The sequence below is a fragment of the Vicugna pacos genome, chromosome 5 (assembly GCF_048564905.1).
Source record: "Vicugna pacos chromosome 5, VicPac4, whole genome shotgun sequence".
NCBI classification, from domain to species: domain Eukaryota; kingdom Metazoa; phylum Chordata; class Mammalia; order Artiodactyla; family Camelidae; genus Vicugna; species Vicugna pacos.
This window is the reverse complement of record NC_132991.1, coordinates 22,129,996-22,150,898: the sequence shown is the minus strand read 5'-3', so window position 1 is coordinate 22,150,898 and position 20,903 is coordinate 22,129,996. Positions and strand designations below refer to the sequence as shown.

The following is a 20,903-nucleotide window of genomic DNA, read 5'->3' as shown; positions in this document are numbered from 1 at the left end:
GAAGAGAAAACAATTCATAAATTTTATCATGAAATGAAAACAAAGAAATAGAAGAGGCAGGATGGAATGGAGGCTTTCTATACAAGGTCAGACATTCCATTTTTGCTTAACGGTTATCTTCTGATTAAAATGATTATAGCTTCCTCAGAAATTTTAGTCTTTCAGAGAACACAGTGTTCATTTTGTATCACCTAAAATTTTTCTTACACAGCATGTGATGAACCAGATGTGCTGGGCTGAATTAAGCTAGCATACATTTGGCCCTGCGCTTCCCCCGCCTCAATTTCAGTGACATACTAACACTTGGATCAATTCTTTGTAAATAATCCCTTACTGACTTGAATAGTTTGTCAGCCCACATGCATGAAAATTACCCTACTTTGCCACACTTTAAATTCAATCAAGCTTGTCACAAAATGCCCTCTTCACCTGCTAATGAACTTGCCAAGGAGAGGGTCAGTGTATTTAACATGTGTGTATGCATGTCCATGTATATCTGAGGATGGTACAAATATTAACACTTCAGAACATTAACAGAAATGTTTATTCCAAATATAACCTATAGGCACTAAAGAATCAAGTGTTCTTAACATCAAAGGACCACAAACCAAACTGAGTTTTAGCTAATTTTCAAAAGAAAAATTTACCTGATTGACCTACCTCTTTTAGTTCAAATTGTATTTCTGAAACCAACATTTGATTTTCTAAGATATTTCAAAATCATCAACATTCTATAAGATAATAACTCTTTTTTAAGCAAACTGAAATTCTTTCAAGTTACTTTTCTTTGTTCCTTGTCTTTTTCCTAAGAGCTTTTTGAGAACTAATATTGAAACATCAAGAACTACAAGTATTGGCTGTAATTCTCTGTATTATACAATATATCCTTGTTGCTTATCTATTTTATACATAGTAGTTTCTGTCTCCCCTAATTTGCTCCTCCCTACAGCCCTCTCTGTTTTGACAACCACTAGTTTGTTTCCTACATCTGTGAGTCTGTTTCTGTTTTGTATACACTTTCATTTGTATTATTTTATTTTTTAGATTCCACATATAAGTGATGTCATATAGTTATCTGTCTTTCTCTATCTGACTTATTTCACTAAGCATAATATTCTCTAGATCCATCCACGTCACTGCATATAGCAGAATTTCATTCTTTTTCATGGCTGAGTAATATTCCATCATATATGTCTACCACATCTTTATCCATTTGTCTGGCTATAATTCAATAAAAAAAATAAAAATAGAAAGAACTACAAGTACTGGGGGCAAATTTGTCTGGGGTTAAAAGTTTTTAAAAACTAGCTGGAACTTATCAGATTTTGAGAGTTTTTACTTTAGAAGATCATGTTCTATTCACTATACTAAATGTAAAAATTTGAATTACTTCCTCTGAGGTGGGTGTGAGCCAGGGTTCCCATCTGAAGAGTGCTTTCTTGCTTTTTAATTTATTGAGCATAAGTCTTTGCTTTACCAGAAGTTGAAAATTAGTTATATACGAGCACTGCCTTCTTATCTGAATGCCTGGCACATTAATGTTTATTGAGCCCTTATTATGTGCCAAGACTTGTGATGTCACTTGTATTATCTTGACAGTAACTCAGTAAGGTATCTACTTTGATTTTCCATATTTATCAATGAGGAAACTGATATCTAAGAGACTAATTTGCTTAAAGTCTCACAGGAAGTAGAAGATAAAATCTTACCTTCTCAGAAAAAAAAAATTAAAATCTTTGTTTAAGATTACATTTGGGAAAAAAAAAGATTACATTTGGAAGTGTTGTCTACAACAATCTGCTCCTGTAAGTCAAATATAGTAGGCCCATGTTCATTACCAACATCCCTCTGCATCTTTCTAATCCGAATTTAATTTCAAATATTTTGCAAAGTGAGGATGACAGGGCCCCATGCTGCTTAGTGTTTGATAAGGTTCATGATAGCTCTCAAAACCACCATACCATGTTCTATATATTTTATTAAGCAGATGCAAATGTTATTGTGGATTTGGGTTGCAAAGTTTGTAATTAGGCTAAGTCTGAGAACTTTCCATTCTGTTTTTCAAGTAGCAAATTCCTCTGGCCTCTAGAGGTGACTAGTATGTGGTTCAGGATTCATGACTCTTTGGAGAGAACTCCCAGGGATTATTGCTTCTCTGAGGGTCAACCATAAGTTTCATAAAGCAAACTTATGTTCACATTACAGCATTTTTATGGGCCAAAATGCGTGCATCGAGCCCTTTGTGATGTTTATGTACCCAGGGAGAAGTAGGCTTAATAATAATACTAATAATATTCTTCAGCAATTCTATTTGTAGCATCTTGATAATATGACATTAATTATAAAGGAAAGTTATGTCCATATTGTGTAAAATTGTTATCTCTATATAAAATATTTTGTTAATGTTTTTTTCTCATCTGAAATGAAAATTCTTTTCTATATCTATGAATGGAAAGGGTTGCTCATTTTCTCTCCCCCTATCCACCTTATCAATTTGTATACATTATTATTTTTAGTATCTTCCTTCTTTTTGAGAAATGTTATGGCAAAAAAAAGAAAGCTGTGATTTTAAGAACCTGGAAGATTTGATCTTAGCCCCAAATATACAACTTATTCATTAGCTCATGACACATTTAGATAGCTCGCACATATCAAAAGTAAACTTGGCTTCTGATGCTCTTTTCTGTAGTTATCACACAATTAAAAATTATTTTGTAAATTATATAATATCTGCTTCCAAAGAGGATTTGAGGTTTCTTGTATTACAATGTGAGAAAGAATGATAAAAAAAATTGCAACAGGATACAATTCATGCAGATGAGAAACAAACTAGAAGTTATTAAATGTTTTTGCTACTTCAGACTCTACCAAGTTTTCTCAGAGCTTGCTAGTGACCAAGGCAAGAAGGCAACCTGCATGGGATTTACAGCAAACAAGATAAACATGAACACACACACACAAACACCTAAAAGAATCTGTTCCTACTAAAGCAAACAGAGTGAACTCATTTTTCAACTTAAGAACCATTAATTTACTAACACATAAATTTTAAAAGTAAAGACATTTGGGGGTTAGATAATCACTACTGAAATTTAAAAAAAAAAACAAGCTTTTAAAATATTGCTCATAAAACACATTTGCAGGCACTGTCAATTCATATTCCTTTGGTCAACAAAGATAAAATGGTAGAAATATTTCTACTGATACAACATGAATTGTAGAGAACAAAACAGATGGCTATTAAAATAATCATTAAACTAAACCTTTAGTTCACTGACAATATTTCAAATAAAACATGACAATGCATTTGTCATATTAAGGCTTAAGACTTCAGGAAGATACACACACACACACGCACACAAAATAAACTATATATATATATATATATATACTGTTTATTGAGTTTCATAAGTACAAAAGTGGCGTTGCCCATTTCAAGAGGTAATTAGCTCTTGTTTTTTAATATCCCATATTATTAGGATCAAATGTCTGTAATTTAATTAATACAACATTCAAGGACAAAAACCAGAAAAAACAAAAATGAAGTTTATCCCATATGTGTTAATAACTTTGTATGGTATTTCAAAGACACATAAAAATCCCTGTTGGTAGAGTTGATAAAAATTCTTTAAAACATCTTTAATAAGTTCAATTTTTTAACTTATCTAAATAAATCTGTATATTTAGTTTCTTTTTTTTTTTTTAATTTTCCTTAGTAACGATAATGGGAGGTGGGCTGGTTTGAAATTTCAGTGATTATTGTAACATGTGTATTTGCTGGGCAACAATTCACATGCACATTTAATAAGTTGCAATAGAGCTATAAACTTTTAAATGGTCAAAGGAAATCTTTTTGCAGGTTTTATGGGCTTTATAAATAAATCTCACTAAATAATGTCGCCTTACTACTACCCTGGCCTATATAAAAATATCCTAACTCCTCTTCAGAGGACGATAAATATTAAGCACAAAATAACAGGATTAGAATGCAGTTGATGTTCTGAAAGCAAATCTAGCAAATCCAAAAGCAATCCACAGCTAAGGAAAACATATATGCTAAGGTCAAATTAATCCAAGATTTTTTTCAGCTTTTTTTTTTTTTGATTCACAAGTTGAGCATTTGAATGAATATAATTGGCTTCTAAAAAATGAACACAAATAAAAGTATTATCAAACAACTAATTAACACACCTGTAAATGCAATCCAGGATTGTTCAGGTGGGAATTCCCTCCATGATAATATCCACTCCTCTGGATAATGCTGGCAGTCTGATCAAATGCTTTGTGCTCCCAAAAACCTGACTCATTTGGCGGGAGATGCTAGGTTTTCTCTTTCACCTGCCCTGGCTGACAAGTTTCTCACCTTGGGTTCCAACCCTGGACATTCAGGGCTGTGTAGATTCACTCTGGGAATTTTTGTGAGAGTCCTGGATTCAGGCCCTACAAACTCATCCTGGCTCCATGCGCTACATTCCTGGCCCCTACCCCAAAATAGTGTGCATCCAAGCTTCCAGCTGCTTCTTTCTTCAGCAATGGCTATTTTCTGGTTAATAGAAATCTCTATTGAATCTAAATATTTTCTATCACTTCTCTGGGTTTAGAATAGAAGGGAGCATTTTCAATTTATACTTATCTGTTACCTTAAACTAGAAGCCAATATTCTAATCGTATAATATAACCATATAAAACAAGTAGAATTGTTAATAGTGTGAATGATTACTCAATAAGGACTAGTAGCAAACACTCTGCTTTTGCTTGCAACCCTTCTGTGGAAAGTTGGTTTTTGTTTTTCACTTTTTGAATAAGTTACACACTCATATGGTTCATAAACTAATGATATATTTTCCTTAAAAGCCTGGTAGTTTGGGCTGTATTAAGCACGAGTGTGTTCCATGCTGTGCCTGTGGTAGGGTTTGTTGTAAAATGACCCTGCTTGGTCATTGTACTATGAAAACTCATACTGGAACCTTCAGCTTGTCCAAATATCACAGAGAAGACTTTTCCAGTCTCCTGCATTGATACTACAAGCTAAGTTAGAGTAGAAGTGGATAAACATTTATTTAACTCTTGCTTTCACCAGAGAATATGCTATGAACTGAACTATGTCCTCCCTGCCTTTACCAATGAAATTTTGGTCTAACAGAGAATTCTAAGGACTAAATTATAGTCAACTGAACACCTAAAACTTGGCTGGTGGTCCTGCAACCTGGGCTGGGCCGAATTGGCCTAAACCTGGTTCTCTACCATGTTGAGGCTTTCTGGGAAGCCAGCCACTTTAAGCAGGAGTAAAATGCAAAGTTTTTTTATTGGCAATCTGGTTTGGGGCAGAAGACTGCATGCAGGTAAACCCCAGAAATACATAAGAAGAAGCTAGAAAAACAGTGTCCCTAAATTCATTGTGATATGTGTTGGCAAATTAACCTAACATATATCCTTGACTCTGATAAGTTTGAATCTCTCCTTACTGAGCACAGTGCAAAACCTCTAGGATTCTTCTCCCTCTTGAACCCAGTACAGAGAATGTAGATGGTGGCTGAAGATTGAGGAAGCTTCAGCTGATTGGTGTGTGTGCTGCTCTCATGTCAAATGTGTTCCTAAACTTCCTTCTCCTCCCAGACAACTCCCCAACCAAACATCTAAGATCAGAAGTGCTCCTTTTTCCCTACATGGGGTTGCCAGCAAAGCCAATATGACCACTACTGAAAGTAATGACTTCTTTACTTCTGTTCCTTCTCCCACTCTCTCCTCTTTCCTTCCCTTACAAGCCCCTCTACCCTAGATAACACCTCTCCCCTCCCCAGAGGGTCTCTGCTTACCCTTCTGGTGTGATCTGGCGCTACTACCACCTTGAATGTGAACTGCTATCCTTATTGCCTATGTTACAGAAGAGCCGGCTGGTATGTGGTCCGGAAGCACTATTTACAATGTGAATTGTTGCAGAACAAATAAATACTGTGTGTAGTGTGGAGCCAGCTGGCACTCTCTGGAGTCATTAAACCCCCACCCCTGGGCTTTTGGTGTGCCTGGAGCCTATGGACACCTTAACCCCTACATGCCACTGCAGGACCCTTCACATACCTGCATTTCTGCAAGATATAAAACATCTCTTGATGTGCGTTTACCCTAACAAAACTCATCGCCCCAGGAGATAGCCTGTCTCACAATACCCTAGGGGACTGGCCTCACATCCTGCCCTTATCAAAGTCCTAAAATGTTCAGAGAGTCCCTGACAGATCTTAACAACAGTCAGGTGCCTGTGCGTGGACTGATCATGCAGCCCCTACTCCTTGTGTGCACAGCCACCTCCCCCCAATAAAAGAGCCTGTACGCCCACCCTCGGCACTCACACAGGCACCTCTCACCTGTGTGGTGCCCTGTTGTCTGTAGCAGCACACCTATTCAACTTTCCTAAACTTTTCTCAGTCTCATAATTCTTTACCAACCTGCATGTCACTGTCACTGTGTTTTATGCCCATGACATATAGGAACGTTAAAAAAAGGTTTCCCCTTTCGGAATCTTCGTATTTCTAGTTGTGATCTTTTCTTTCCCACTTACAGAAGTCTCTAACATTTCTTGTAAAGCAGGTTTAGTGGTGCTAAATTCTTCTAGCTTTTGTTTATTTGTAAAACTCTTTATACCTCCTTCAAATCTAAATGATAGTCTTCCAGGTAGAGTATGCTTGGTTGTAGGTTTTTTCTTTTCATCACTTCAAATGTATCATGTGCTTCCCTTCTGGCCTGCAAAGATTCTGCTGAAAAGTAGGCTGATTGTTCTATGGGAGTTCCCTTGTATGCAGTTAGCCTTTCCTTTACTACTTCAAAGATTTTGTCTTTAGCTTTACTTTTTGACATTTTACTTACAGTATGTCTTGGTATGGACCTCTCTGGGTTGATCTTAACTTGGGACTCTCTATGATTCCTGAACTTATATGTCTGTTTCCTTCCCTAGATTGGGGAAGATTTCAGCTATTATCACTTCAAATAACTTCTCTGCACCTTTCTCGCGTCTCCTTCTGGGGCCCCTATAATATGAATGTTTGTACACTTTATTTGTTCCAGAGGTCTCTTAAACTGTCCTCATTTTTCAATTCTTTATTCTTCTTCTCTGTTTAGCTTGAGCGATTTCCATTACGCTATCTTCCAGTTCACTGATACATTCCTCTGAATCATCTATTGTTGATTTCTTCTAGTGTATTTTTTTATTTCAGTTATTGTATTCTTCAGCTTTGTTTGATTCTTTCTATCTTTTAATTCTGTTTAACTTCTCGCTGTTCTCATCCATGATTCTGAATTCATTTAGGATCTTTAAAATAATTACCTTGAATTTTTTATTGAGTAGATTGACTATCAACACTTCACTGCGTTCTTCTGCAGTTTTATGTTGTTCTTTGTTGGGAGCATATTTCTCTGTTACCTCATTTTGCTTAATTCTGTTTATTTGTTTTAGGGAAGTTTGTTACATTTCACGATCTTAAGGAAATGGCTCTATGTAGGAGACATAGGGCCCAGCAGCACACTATTTTCTTGTCACCAGAGTATATATATATTTGTTTGTTTGTCTGTTTGTTTGTTTAATACCCTAAATTTCATAAAGGATTTTAGGCAATGCTGAATAATCAACCCAATTAAATAAATAACTTATTTCAAACTATTAACACATTTACCATCAAAAACTATCTTGAATACCACAAAGAGTAGATAGGATTCACTCTAAAGAATACAATATAGTCCAAAAAACAGCATCAGCTGTATTATTTTCAACAACACTCAGTCTAATTTTAAAAAATCACCATAGATTAAGCTGAAATGAACCAAAGCATAATCGGCAATTTAGACCTTTAGTATGCAAAGGTTCGTGTTTATTTTACTATATATAAGATCTTGGAAAAATTCATTTAAGTTAATTTTTATGAAATTTCTTTAATTATAAATGCATATGTTTTTCATTGGTGATTAAATACTAGTCTTAGAATATACAAGAAAAAATAACAACATTAGCAATCAAGTCTCAATTAAAAGTATGCTTACTATTTACCATTATGGATTAAAATAGAAAATCTGGATGTTCTCCAATAAAATTTTTACCTTATAACCTATGTGCATAACTAAATGATTATATTTTTATGAATCTTTTGGAAAAACTTCATTTTGTACTTACCTACAATGTCAGTCATAAGTCCCAAAATAGTCTCATCTCCTGTAATCCAAGGACGTTTCCCTACATCATGACCGTAGGCTCCCCTGGAATTGAAAAGGGATATAAACAATCTGTGTGTGTGTATCTGTGTGTGTGTGTATTTTCAAATATTGCCATTAGCAACTGGACATTTCTGAGTCTTTGTGATGTTTTAGTAATTATATAAAAGAAAGCCTTAAAAAAAACATACTTGAGAACTCTATTTTTTAACTTGTCACTTTAAAACTTCTTTGATTTCCTTTTCGTTTGGGGATGTAGGGGAGATTGCTCATATAATATTTCATTATTTTTCTCTATTTTGGAGTCTAAACTGTTATTTTCTCTTTATTCTTTTGAAAATTTCAAGACTATTTGAATACCTTACTTGTATACCTGTACCACATAGTAGTATATATATTAAAGCATATTACTATTATCTGAGGCTAGAGATTAAAATGATCATTAATTGAATTTTAAAGTATAATTACAATCTGTAAATTAAGTAGAAGTGTATAAAATGTGACTATACTCATGGTGACATTTTAAGTAGATAATAAAAGGTGGTAATAATCAAAGCCAACACTATATCTTGACCTATTTTCCAAGCAATTTCATCTATCATATTCTAGCTCAATTTTATTATTCTAGTAAGTATCCCAGTAGGCATAATGGAAAAACACAAAATATATAACAGAACTTCAACCCTCAAGTAGTTTCTATCAAATGAGGAAGGCAATATATCTAAAAAATAAAGAAGAAGAAACTAAGACAAAGGATCAAGAAGGGAGTAACTTTGTGTGCTGTTACAAACTTGTATCTTAGGAAACTCTGAATTAGATTGTTCTTAATTCTTTAGGAGTGCAAAAACTATATAAATTCAGAAGAAAGGAATGAGCATGTGTTCTTTGTATGGTGCAAACTGTGTTTGAATCCATACTCTGAAATTCAGTAAACTGGCAGTGGTGAGCTGATAAACCTTCTCTCAGAGGTGAAGGGCAGCAGAACATGCTATCCTAAAGTATATCATTGATATTGATTATTTTGTACTGTAGGCTCTTGAAAAACAGAAAATGCAGGGAGAGGCCTTCCCTGAACTCCCTTATCTGCCTACAGACAGATCCTTCAAAAGGAACACAATTGTCATAAATCCCCTCCCCAGGAGTTTCATCAACCAGGGGAGATTGACTGTTTTCACAGAAAAGGCCAGAATTCAACACCACATCCAGGCAAACATTGTCACAAACTTTATACCTCCATCTCTTCTTCAAGGACCCATTCATCTTTCCTAAAAATCCTTTACTCTCCCCTAAGTGGCCTTCATACCTGCTCCTCTTTCCCTGTTAAAATGGGATTTAAGCTTGAATTCTAAGTCAACTCTGGGGTCATTTTTCCTTGGGTATTTCCTGTGTATGTATGAAGTATTCATGTTAATAAACTTCTATTTGTTTTTCTATTATTTATCTCTTTTATTACAGGGTCTCAGCTAAAAACTTAGAAAGATAGAGGGAAAATTATTTTTTCTCCCCTAAAGAGAATTGGGAGAACTAGAGAAGAGAATATTTTTTAGCCTTTGCTGATTTTTCTGGTATGAATACTCCCATTGTGGCCAATTTCATGGTATCAACAAAAGTCCTGAATATTTAACAATTGGGTTCTATCACCTGGAATGAACCGGTTCCAGGTCACTACTGGTTATGAGACTACATTTACTAGAAGCTTATAGGGCCTAATTTCCCACTTTCATAAAAGTAAATGGGTTACCAAATGTACCTTAAAGGATTGCTATGAAAAATAAATAACATGTAAAAGAGATTGGTACATAGTACCACTTTTGTAAGTCTTCTTTCCTAATGCAGATTTAATGTTAAAACTCACTTCATCGGCATGTCGTGTAAAACACAATTTTTGAGCTAATATTTCAATTACCGTACAAACTAAGATGAAGGAAGAAGACTTTCTTTGAGAATAAACATAGACCATAAGAACTGAGGAGGAAGAGAATTGCAATTGTTACTTCATATTATTCATATTATTATTAAGTAGCCTGCAGCTTGCCTGTTCCTTGACTTCCAGTATAAATGCTAAAGACAAAAGTCATTATCATTAAATAGTAGTTAAAGGCAGATACTTGGATCCTTTTTTATTTTAATCGTATAGAGCTCCATGGCCTTGCTGATAGCACAATACATCTTATTACATTTAGGTAGTAAAATTCTATGTTCTGCCTCAGAGAATTTATATCTCAGAATATTATGCTACCTACTTTTCACTCTGGTAGACACCATGGTAATAATCTTTAAGGATACATTTCTTCCTGCAATGCTTTGGCATCTCCCTCCCCTTAAAATATCACAGAGTCTGCTTCTTCATTTTGTCAATCTACTAGCCTGGGGCAGTGGGATGTATTTAGAAAGTGTTACTCAAATAAACTCAAGTAAAGTGGCCTGTCATTAGAAAGAGTTGCTGTTGATCACAGTGCAGTTATAAACATACATATTCAAGTTAAGAGAAAGATTAAGTTGTTCTTATTAAAAACTGCTTAAAATAGTTGCAGTGTAGCGGCAATCTTCTTTTACAAATGCTGGTAAGGAAAAGAGAGCATAGGAAGGAGTTAACTCACTATCATGGCATCAATCATTGCTGTGAGTGGGCTGTTCTCTGAGATGTCTCCAGACCAGTATTTGCTCATGAAATTAGATTTCAGGATATAAAATCTAATTAGGAAGTTAATAGAAATGTGGATCCTCTTTGAAATAGGACTACGCTTTAACCATCCTACAAAATGAAAAGTGGTCCTGCTTTTAGAAGCTCCTCCAGTAAGTAAATAAATAAGACTTCACAGTCTTCCTTAATGGTATCACAACTTTTTTTTTTCTGTGCCCCAATTGATGATTAGCCAATGGAGATGTCAGGAAAAGCTCTGTAACATAACATACCATGTACTTCCCTACTTATAGTAAAGGGTAGCAGAAAACGCCACACTAAAATTTGTCTCTTTGCAATAAGGATTATTTTGAGCTGAAGGCATTTGAAAAGCAGCATATGCATGGAGAGGATATCTGAACTCCCCTTTTCTGCCTGAAAACCAATCCTCCAAAAAGAACTCAACTGTCTTAAATTCCCTCCTCAGGAGTTTCATCAACCAGGGGAGATTGACTCTTGTCACAGGAGAGGAGACGAGACCTCAACACAACCTCCATACACACTTTGTCACAAACTATTATCATACCTTCCCTCTGTTCTTCTACGGGCCCATTCATCCTTCCATAAAATCATTTACTTGGGGCGAGTATAGCTCAGTGGTAGAGCTGGACTGCATTATGATCAGTGTTGGTTTATTTTGTGGATAGGTATTAGTATGTCTACAATAGGCCATAAAGGATGTTGACATAGATGATGAAAACCATGAGCCAGATGGCATTTCCTACCTGATAGGTCATGAATGGCCAAAGACTTGATATCAATATCCCAGAGGAATACCTCACTTAGAGACAATTCCAATGTTAAGATTATAAATTTTTAATATTATTTTTTCTGTTAGGCAACTAATTTCAATGTGCATTAGAGTATTTAGTGATTGTATAGCTCCATTTGACTAAGTTCTTCTCAAAATCTTTCACTGGTCAAGAAGAAGGGGAGGCACTGTCCTGGTTTGGGTGTCAGCTAAGAGTAGGGCAGAAGTGAGGTTGCAGGAGATGAAGAGGAATAGATAATCAGATAAAACTCCCCACCAAAATGAGAGGCCCTGGATCTAAAGGCAAACCAAACACATGCAGGGGAGATTTAGTAAAATAATAAAAGCAATAGTCAGAAAGGGAAGTGAAGGGACCACTCAACAGAGTGGTGTGAAGATTAAAGGCATGTGGACAAACATCAGCCTCAAAAAGAAACATCTAAACTTAAGGAAAACCTCCTGAAAATGCCACTGCTATTGATCCACCCTCAGAGAAGGGAGGCCCTTACTTAGGACCAAGATTTACAAGTTCAATTGCCCTCAGTGTTTCTCTTGGTAAAATTCCAGCCAGGAAAGACACTGCCTATTTTCCTCAAGATGGAAAAGCTCAATAGAACTTTCCATGGTTTCCTGTTGAAGCCCTAAAACTGCCCTCTTCTGTTAAGTTAGTTAGAATCCCTTACTCTGGCTGATCAGTGAAGCACTGCTTGTAGAGTGCTTTACACGCATGTGAAATAAGGTTTTCTCCTGTTGATTTGTCTATTGTCACTTAAGTTTCAAGCCCCTAGTTACTAGAATGTAAGCTTGTGAAGGAAAAGTCTTCCCAACACAACATTAGCTGGAAAAGGCCAGAGTAGAATGCTAAGCTAAATATTTTGGAGCAAAAAAAAAAAATAATAAACAAACCCTTTTGAGATCAAAGATGGGGGTGTGGAGGGAACAGGATTACAATCATGCACCTCAAACACCACTGACATTGTTGGGCTGCAAGGCCATGAGGTTGATTGGTCACACAATTTCTAACAAAAAGACTAAATAAAACAAACTAGCTACCTAATCTTTTTCTAAGAAGAAGTCTTCTTAAAATTTAGTTTACATCGCTTGAAGCATAAAATGCACCTCCTTTCTGAATTGTCTGTCTGATGAAAAACAGAAGGGTTTAAGATTATGTAATTTCCTATTGTCACAAGGTAAAATATAAAATTGAAAGGTAACCATAGAAGGGTGTTATGACAGGGAGGCACTTTCCTGGAATATAACTGGAATACAAGTCTTGAAAATAATTAACCAGTCTCTTAACAAAGTAGAATAATCATAAGAACATGAAATGATAGCAGAGCAGCATCTTTTTAAATGCCTAAGGGATAAAAATGCACAGCCTTGCTGAATGAATATCCAAGAGTCAAGAACACTCTCCAAAGTTCAAATTCAGTCTAATTCTCTGCTCTCTTTTACATTAAGGTCACAAATGAATATTAACCATTTTTATTAGCTATGACCCTCATTTGTTAAATACTAAAACCTGTTAGTGCAGAATGCTTCCAAATGTGGTGATATTTATTTTTCAATTTATGCATAAATGTTTTTGCAGATGAAATTATAACAGGCTTACTAAATTATATAAACCTCTATTATTCTTTCGCTGAGTTGTAAATTTGTATTCTTAACTGCTGAATTAAGAACTTTGCCATGTTATCCAATAGCCATGGTAGTAATCGTTGGCATAGCCAGTGTAAACTAAACTTTAAATAAGAGGTGCTGGTCCCAATATGAAAGGCCAGTAGCTTGAAGAATAAATAAAGCTAGAAAAGTCATTCTGAGTTTCTATGAGAATCGTATCTTGCTCAGAATTCTTATCTGGTTTGGTTTAACCTTCCTGAATTTTGGGTTTTTTTCCCCGGTCCTTCAGGTTTAGCTCCCCTCCTCATATCTATTTTTCAGATTCTAAGAATCAGATATATTTTTTAAATTTATGCTATCTAAAATATTTTAAATATTTAAGTATTTTTCAAATTTAAAATTTTTCAAAATATTTCCAGTTTCAGCCTTATCAGTAATTATTGGGAAAGATAAGTATGTAAAGTTATGTTATTTTCCTGAAGCAATTATAATATAGATAAGAATATGAAACTAATGAAAGTAGATACCTCGCAACCACCTACTGTAGAACAGTCATTACTAATGCAATGGTCATTCAGGAAGGGATGATTAGTGGTTGAGAAGGTTGATATTAAAGAGGGTAAGCATTCAGGTAAGCAGAGAGTGTGAAGGGTTTCATAAGCAGAAGAGTAAAAGCAGAACAGAAAAGACAGAGAAAAAAATTAATCTTGATTTAAGTTTCCAGCATGGTTAGAGTAAACCTGCTTAGCCAAGCCCAAACATTGAGTATCTTTTCAATAATCATGTTCATTTTGGGGAAGGAAGTACTTTCTGTTCCACTCAATCTCTTCCCTATCCCCCCACAACAATTTTAATTTTCTTATTTATAAAAATTTATGTGGTAGTGTTTTGCCAAGAACTAATCATGAAAACACTAAATTGAATCCTAAATATTAATTTCCTTGTTAGTTATTAAAAAAATTAATTGATTGCATATAATATAGATGTGTCAAGGAGGAACTTAAATTTTTAAATATTTAAAAAGTTTTACTACAGATTCTGCCACTAACTTGCCTTATGACCTGATTTGCTGATCCTCAGTTATTTTATGAATAAAAGGAGAGTATTGAATGGCATGATCCCTCAGGTTCCTCTCTGCTCTAAAATTTTAAGATTCTATTACACACCTTTCCAAATAATAGACAATATAGAGAAATTTTTAAAATTCTTATATGAGATGTTGAACGATAGCTTTTGAAATAATACTTACATTTTGGCCCACTTATCTAGTTCTTCTTCCAGATATGTCTTAACCATTTTTGGTTGAAGGCCAAGAGAATTTCCCAAGAAATAGATGGCATCTTCATCCTTATTCACTAAAGATAAATCAACTGAAACAGAAGGAAATGTAAAAAAAAAAATTATTCAATTAATTAACATTCATTCATTTGGCACTGTTAATCCACTACAAACAGTTAATATAGTTAACTCCAAGAAGGTTAATAAATATTGTACAATTCCTCCCAAAGATAACATCAAGTTCTCTAGAAAGTAATCTTTTACATTTATATTTTAAAATATAGTTTAAATGTATAGATACTTTTGTTTAGATCTCTCACATTTATTGTGTTCCATGAGGCAATCTAGATTAGCAACTACTCACAATTATAAGTAGCCAAAAGCAATAGTAAAGAGTTAAAGCCAGAATTTTTACAGGAAGTATATCAGCCTATCTAGTCATAGCAGAAGGTTACCAGAATTTAGGTAAGCATTAATTTTGTGCATTAATTGGTGGTATAGACAAGGCAAATAAAAAAAGAATTTAAATGATTACTTACATATCTGAAGTAGCTATATTGAATTTACACATTTTTATTCTATATATCTGTGCACATAATATTAATACACATATCGGCAAAGATCATTCTCTATATGTACTTCTTATACAAACAGATTAGAACTTTACTGATTTGTTTGATAATTCTTCCCTCATTGCAACAAATGCAATTTCATTAGCAAACCATGTGCTTAAAGTATTTTTCTAGAAATGTGCAAGTTTACAATTGTATTCTACTAAGTTTTATCTTAATTCTCTAGAAAAAAAGATTAAGTTTCTTGGTGAAATTTTATTGGAAACATTTAGTAGTATACTTGTCTTTATTCAGACTACCTAATTAAACCTTTTCAGACTTTTAAAGACATGCCACCTAATTCAACCTGATCGCTTTTATAGATATTCTGTCTCTTTTTCATTGGCATCTCAAGCCTGATCCAATAAAAGAGGTGTAAATATCATTCACACATTTAAATTGTATTAATTAATAGTTCTTTGTTGATCTGGAGAACAAATGTTGAAGAATTTTGCTTAGAATTTAGAGGTTTGAATTGGTGTACCATGATTCAAGTTTCAACTAAACATTCAAATAAGTAGTTGAAGACTAAACAGTTTCTGTGTGTGTCAGCCCCATCAGTGACCCAGGAAGAGAAGGCAGCCACCCAGATCTCTGCTCCCACTGTCTTGTCTTGTCCTTTCATTGGTGATACTTTTATAGACAAATAGGTAATGGGTTACCTTTATTTAGAAAGTCATTTTTAAAATATGTTCAGTGTGAAAGAAAAGCAGAATTGTAAACTAAATTATCTCATTGCATATCAGCCCAAAGGGTGGTTCCTCATCTTCTTTAACTATTTTCCTTTTACTTGGCTGAGTTGTTTTTTTTTAAAAATCTCAAAGCATATCAAATGGCACCATATGAGCACTTAACTGGCATTATATAAAGAGTATAGAGAGAAATTGTCTTTGGTAATTACCCGCAAGAATGAACAGATAACTCTCCAGCCCAATCCCGTGGGATCTTTACAACATGAAAGATATGCAGTACTTCAAGCTGTGGGGTCTTAGGCTTCTCCTGTGCCAGAAGAATGCTAAGTAAATTTGTTATTGAAAGATGGGAGCTCTTGGCAGTGATGGGGTTCAGGACATGTTACCCCAAAATATGGCACCTTGGCATATAAAATGTTTTAAGATGAAGGAATTTGAGAAATGGCATGATTAGAAAGGACTTTCTGACCTTCCACTAAGCACATCGTAAGACCTGCATATCATAAGATAGCTACCGGCACACTCTGAGGAAAGATGTAACTGGCTTCCATATCAAATCCAGCCCTCCAACCAAAAGTGTTAGGCATACAGTCTACATAGGGACATTCCAATGTAAGAATGTCCCTTCAAGACCACAATAGGTGACTGTGTCACATAAATTCATAGAGGCAGAGAAAGTTAAGTGAAATGAAAAGGCAGAAGAACTACTCTCAATTGAAAGAGCAAGAGAAAACCACTGAAAAATTAATAAAACAGAAATAAACAATTTACCAGATAAAGAATTCAAAACATTGGTAATAAAAATGTTAACGGACGAATATATGTATGTATATGTGTGACTAGGACATTGTGTTGTACACCAGAAATTGACACATTATAACTGACTGTACTTCAGTTAAAAAAAATGTTAACTGAATTAGAAAAAAAAATTGATCTAAACACTGAAGATTTCAACAAGGAGCTAGAAAATATAAAAAAGACCCAGTCAAAAATAAATTCAGTAGCTAAAATTAAAAAAAAAAGAAAGAAACACACTAGAAGGAACGAATCGCAGACTAAGTGGTACAGAAGAATGCATTAGTGATCTGGAAAATAGAATCGTGGAAATCACCCAATCAGAACAGCAAAAAGAAAAATAAATTTTAAAAAATGAAAGCAATTTAAGAGATATCTAGGATAACATTAAGCGTTCCAATATTCACATTATAGGAATTCTAGAAGAAGAGAGAAAGGGATTGAAAATGCATTTGAAGAAATTATAGATGAAAACTTCAATAGGATGCTGCAAATCTGTTCTGAGATGGAAGTTTATAGCAATACAGCCCGTCCTCAAGAAATAATTTTTAAAAAATCTCAATAAAAATATCCTACCACCTAAAATAGAAGAACAAACAAAAGCCCAAAGTCATCAGGGGAAAGGAAGTAATAAAGATCAGAAAGGAAATGAATAAAACGTAGATTTTTTTAAAAAATAGAAAAGATCAATAAAACCAAGAGTGTGTTCTTTGAAAAGATAAAAAAAATTAATAAACCTTTAGCCAGGGTCACCAAGAAAAAAAGAGGGAGAACCGAAGTAAACAAAAGAAGATATTAAAGAGGAGAAATAACAACCAGTACCACAGAGATACAAAAAAAAATCATAAGAGAAGACTATGAACAGTTACCTACCAACAATTTGGACAACCTAGAAGAAATGGACAAATTTCTAGAAACATAGAACCTGTCAAGACTGAATGAAAAAGAAATAGATTATTTGAACAGACTGATCACTAGTAGTGAAATTGAATTTGTAAAAAAGAAAAAAGAAGAAAAAGCTTCCAGTAGACAGAAGTCAGGACTGGACGGCTTCACCGGGGAATTCTACCAAACATATAAAGAGGCACTGATACCGATCCTCAAACTATTCCAAAAAATTGAAGGGGACAAAACACTCTCAAATTCCTTCTATGAGGCCAAAATTACGCTGATATAAAAACTAAACAAAGACACTACCCCCCCAAAAAAATTAGAGGCCACTATTTTTGATGAATATAGATGCAAAAATCCTTAACAAAATGTTAGGAAACCAAATCAACAATATATAAAAACATTATATACACCATGATCAATTTGGATTTATTCCAGGGTCACAAGGATGGTTCAGCATCCACAAATCAATGTGATGTACCACATAACAACAGGAAGGATAAAAAAAAAATCACTTGATCATCTCAACACTGAAAAAACTTTTGACAAAATCCAACATCCATTCATGATAAAAACTTCCATCAAAATAGGTATAAAGGGGACATATCTCAACATAATAAAGGCCATTTATGACAAACCCACCACCAGCATCATACTCAGTGGTGAAAAGATGAAAGCCTTTCCTCTAAATTCAGGAACAAGAAAACGATGTCCATTCTCACCACTTCTATTTAACACAGTATTGGAAGTCCTAGCTACAGCAATCTGACACAGAAAAGGAATAAAAACATTGAAATTAGAGAAGAAGAGATAAAACTGTCACTATTTGCAGATGACACGATACTTCACATAGAAAACCCTAAAGTCTCCACACACACACACACACACAAACCTATTAGAACTAGTAAATAAACTCATCATTGCTGCAGAATACAAGATTAATATATAGTAATCTGTTGCATTTCTATACACTAATACTGAACTATCAAAAAAGAAAGTTAAAAAAAACTCACTTAAAATCACATCAAAAAGAATAAAATGCCTCAGAATAAATTTAGCCAAGATGATAAAAGACCTATAATCTGGAAATATTAATGAAGGAAATTGAAGATGATACAAAGAGAACATAGTCTAATACAAAAGAAAAGAGAGTTACAAATAAACCCACTAAACTGCACAATATAACTGCCATGAGAAGTTCAAAATCTCTACAAAATTGAGCTTTTAATTAAGAAACACTCCATTATTTTTCATATGGATGTTAGACATTTAAGTCATTATTAAAATCACATAGTCATAAATATATCTTTTATAGCTGGATAAAGCCTTTATTTAACAAAAGCATTAGCATTAACTATTGTTAAATAAAGTATTCTAGTTTATGTTGAAAAGCATACTTGCCCATAGTTTGTTTACTGATATTTCATGCTTGTCACTGTCTTTTGAGACTAACAATAGTTGAACTGAAGAGGTTCTATTATGTTATGTGGAACCCCTGTATATGAACTCAAGCATGATAATTTTCTATGTCAATTTTATCTAACCAAGGCTAGGCTAAATATCACAAAGTCAGAGTGACAGTTCTTGTTTGGATAGCTTAAATTAACTTACTACAGATGACTGGCTGTGCAAACGTGAACAGCCATCAGGCTTATCTTTACCTCTGTATCCATGAGGCTCACTTCCTCCCTTTATTCTTATCACTGCTCCGATGTCATCCCATCAGTGTTTCCTTTCCCTTGGAAGTACTAACACTTAGAGTACTGCCTAACAGAGTACATGATACATTGTTTGTATGTTTGTTTACTATCTGTCTCCTCATACTAGAATAAAAGATCAGGTATGTTGGCAGTGTTGCTCTTTAGTTCACTGACAAAGTGTTCTGAGAATAGTCTCTTGAACAGAATAAGTGCTTAATAAATATTTGTTGAAAGGATGAACCTTCAAAGAGTAAGGAACTCCTAGAGTGAGAATGATAAGAATAGGAATTAATTGATCCTACTCTCTATGACACCATCTTAAGTGATCTAGCACCCATGGCTGAGCTCCTCTCAGAGTCTCTGATGTAGTAATTCTGCGGTGGTACCCAAGAACTTGTGAGTTCTGGTGAATTCCCTGGTGATCCTCATGCACTGGTCAGGAGACCACATATTTTGACAATAACTAATTTAGAAGATCTCTTAGGGTTGATGAAATAAATTTTTATATGATTCAAAATTGTATGTTTTGAACAAATGAATTGTTTAAATTATTTACTGAATTAATTTTCATCTTTTGCCTTATATTTCTTTAAGAATCAGCAATAACTTAACCAAGATTGTAATTTTCAAGTTATTGTCTATAGGATATCTAGTTGAGACAAATGTGATTCTTACAATCAGGATACTAGAGTCAACTCTTAAGTATAATGAAGTGATTATATGTACATAGCTATCTTTACCTGGGATCTGATTAAATTATCTCAAAGCTTAGTAGAAGAGTTTGTGTTGATCTGGTATTAAAATTAGACCACAGTGCCTCCCAGGACAAACAGGATGAGTTTTGTTAGTTGTTAAACAAACCACAAATCCATTGAGCTGGGAATGGGAGAGCTGGATTATAAGCAAATTTCAAGGCATGGGGGGAATATGTAAAGATAACTAATAAATATTTGTTAAGTGTAAGTGACTCAACATGAGGATCAAAGTTATGTTAGTTAATGAGTCTGAGATTCAGTAGCAGAAAAAGTGACAAATTCAAAACAGCATTTTAACTTTCTGTGTATCTATTCATTTCAATAAGTTTTCATACCTGGCTATTCAGGGTTGGGTCCTACCTCAAATACCTAATGGTATCATATGGAAGAAAGGCATCTTAGGAAAAGAAAGACAAAGAAATGAACTAGTGTTCAGGACGCAGTCACTGATCATAGGTGTGTGTCTAGATGTGACCGTTATTTAGCATTATTTCCCAAGAAATCCCTGCTCAAGCTGCAGCCACAATGTACCACTGGTCACTTTCTCTCAGTGCTTCTGCCTTGTCTGTTCTTCCTTATCTCTGTAATGCCATCATCTGCCCCCAGTGGAAAGGTTTTCTTAGCATATTTGTTTGCCTACTTTGTTGTGTCCATTTTTCTTACCACTCATGAATAGGTATAAAATTGTTTTTTCTTTAATCATGAGAAAATTACAACTTTCAATAAATGGCATAAAATTCTAGAGCCCGGATTGCTGAGATACAGTTTTGCTGTGCGTTCAGAAGGCAAACTTAAACTCTGTGGTACTCCAGAGTTCTGCTGTCATCTCTGAAGTAGAGGCTCTTCAGAGCACCCAGGAAGCCCATAGGCTGGAGAGTCCACAGGCGCAGGGTCACCAGAGCTACTTTGTCTTAAGTGGGTCATGGATATT

At 34.5% G+C, this 20,903-nt stretch overlaps 1 protein-coding gene across 1 annotated transcript in view; it reads right to left on the bottom strand.

Moving 5' to 3' along the window:
• Positions 1 to 20,903, bottom strand: part of KYNU (kynureninase) — an 87,054-nt gene that overhangs the window by 57,841 nt on the left and 8,310 nt on the right. Inside the window, exons 3-4 of the mRNA XM_006196137.4 lie at positions 14,500 to 14,620; positions 8,159 to 8,241 (exon numbers count right to left, since the gene is read on the bottom strand). Coding sequence (XP_006196199.1) covers positions 8,159 to 8,241; positions 14,500 to 14,620 — 204 coding nt within the window. The remainder of the gene's footprint in view (positions 1 to 8,158; positions 8,242 to 14,499; positions 14,621 to 20,903) is intronic.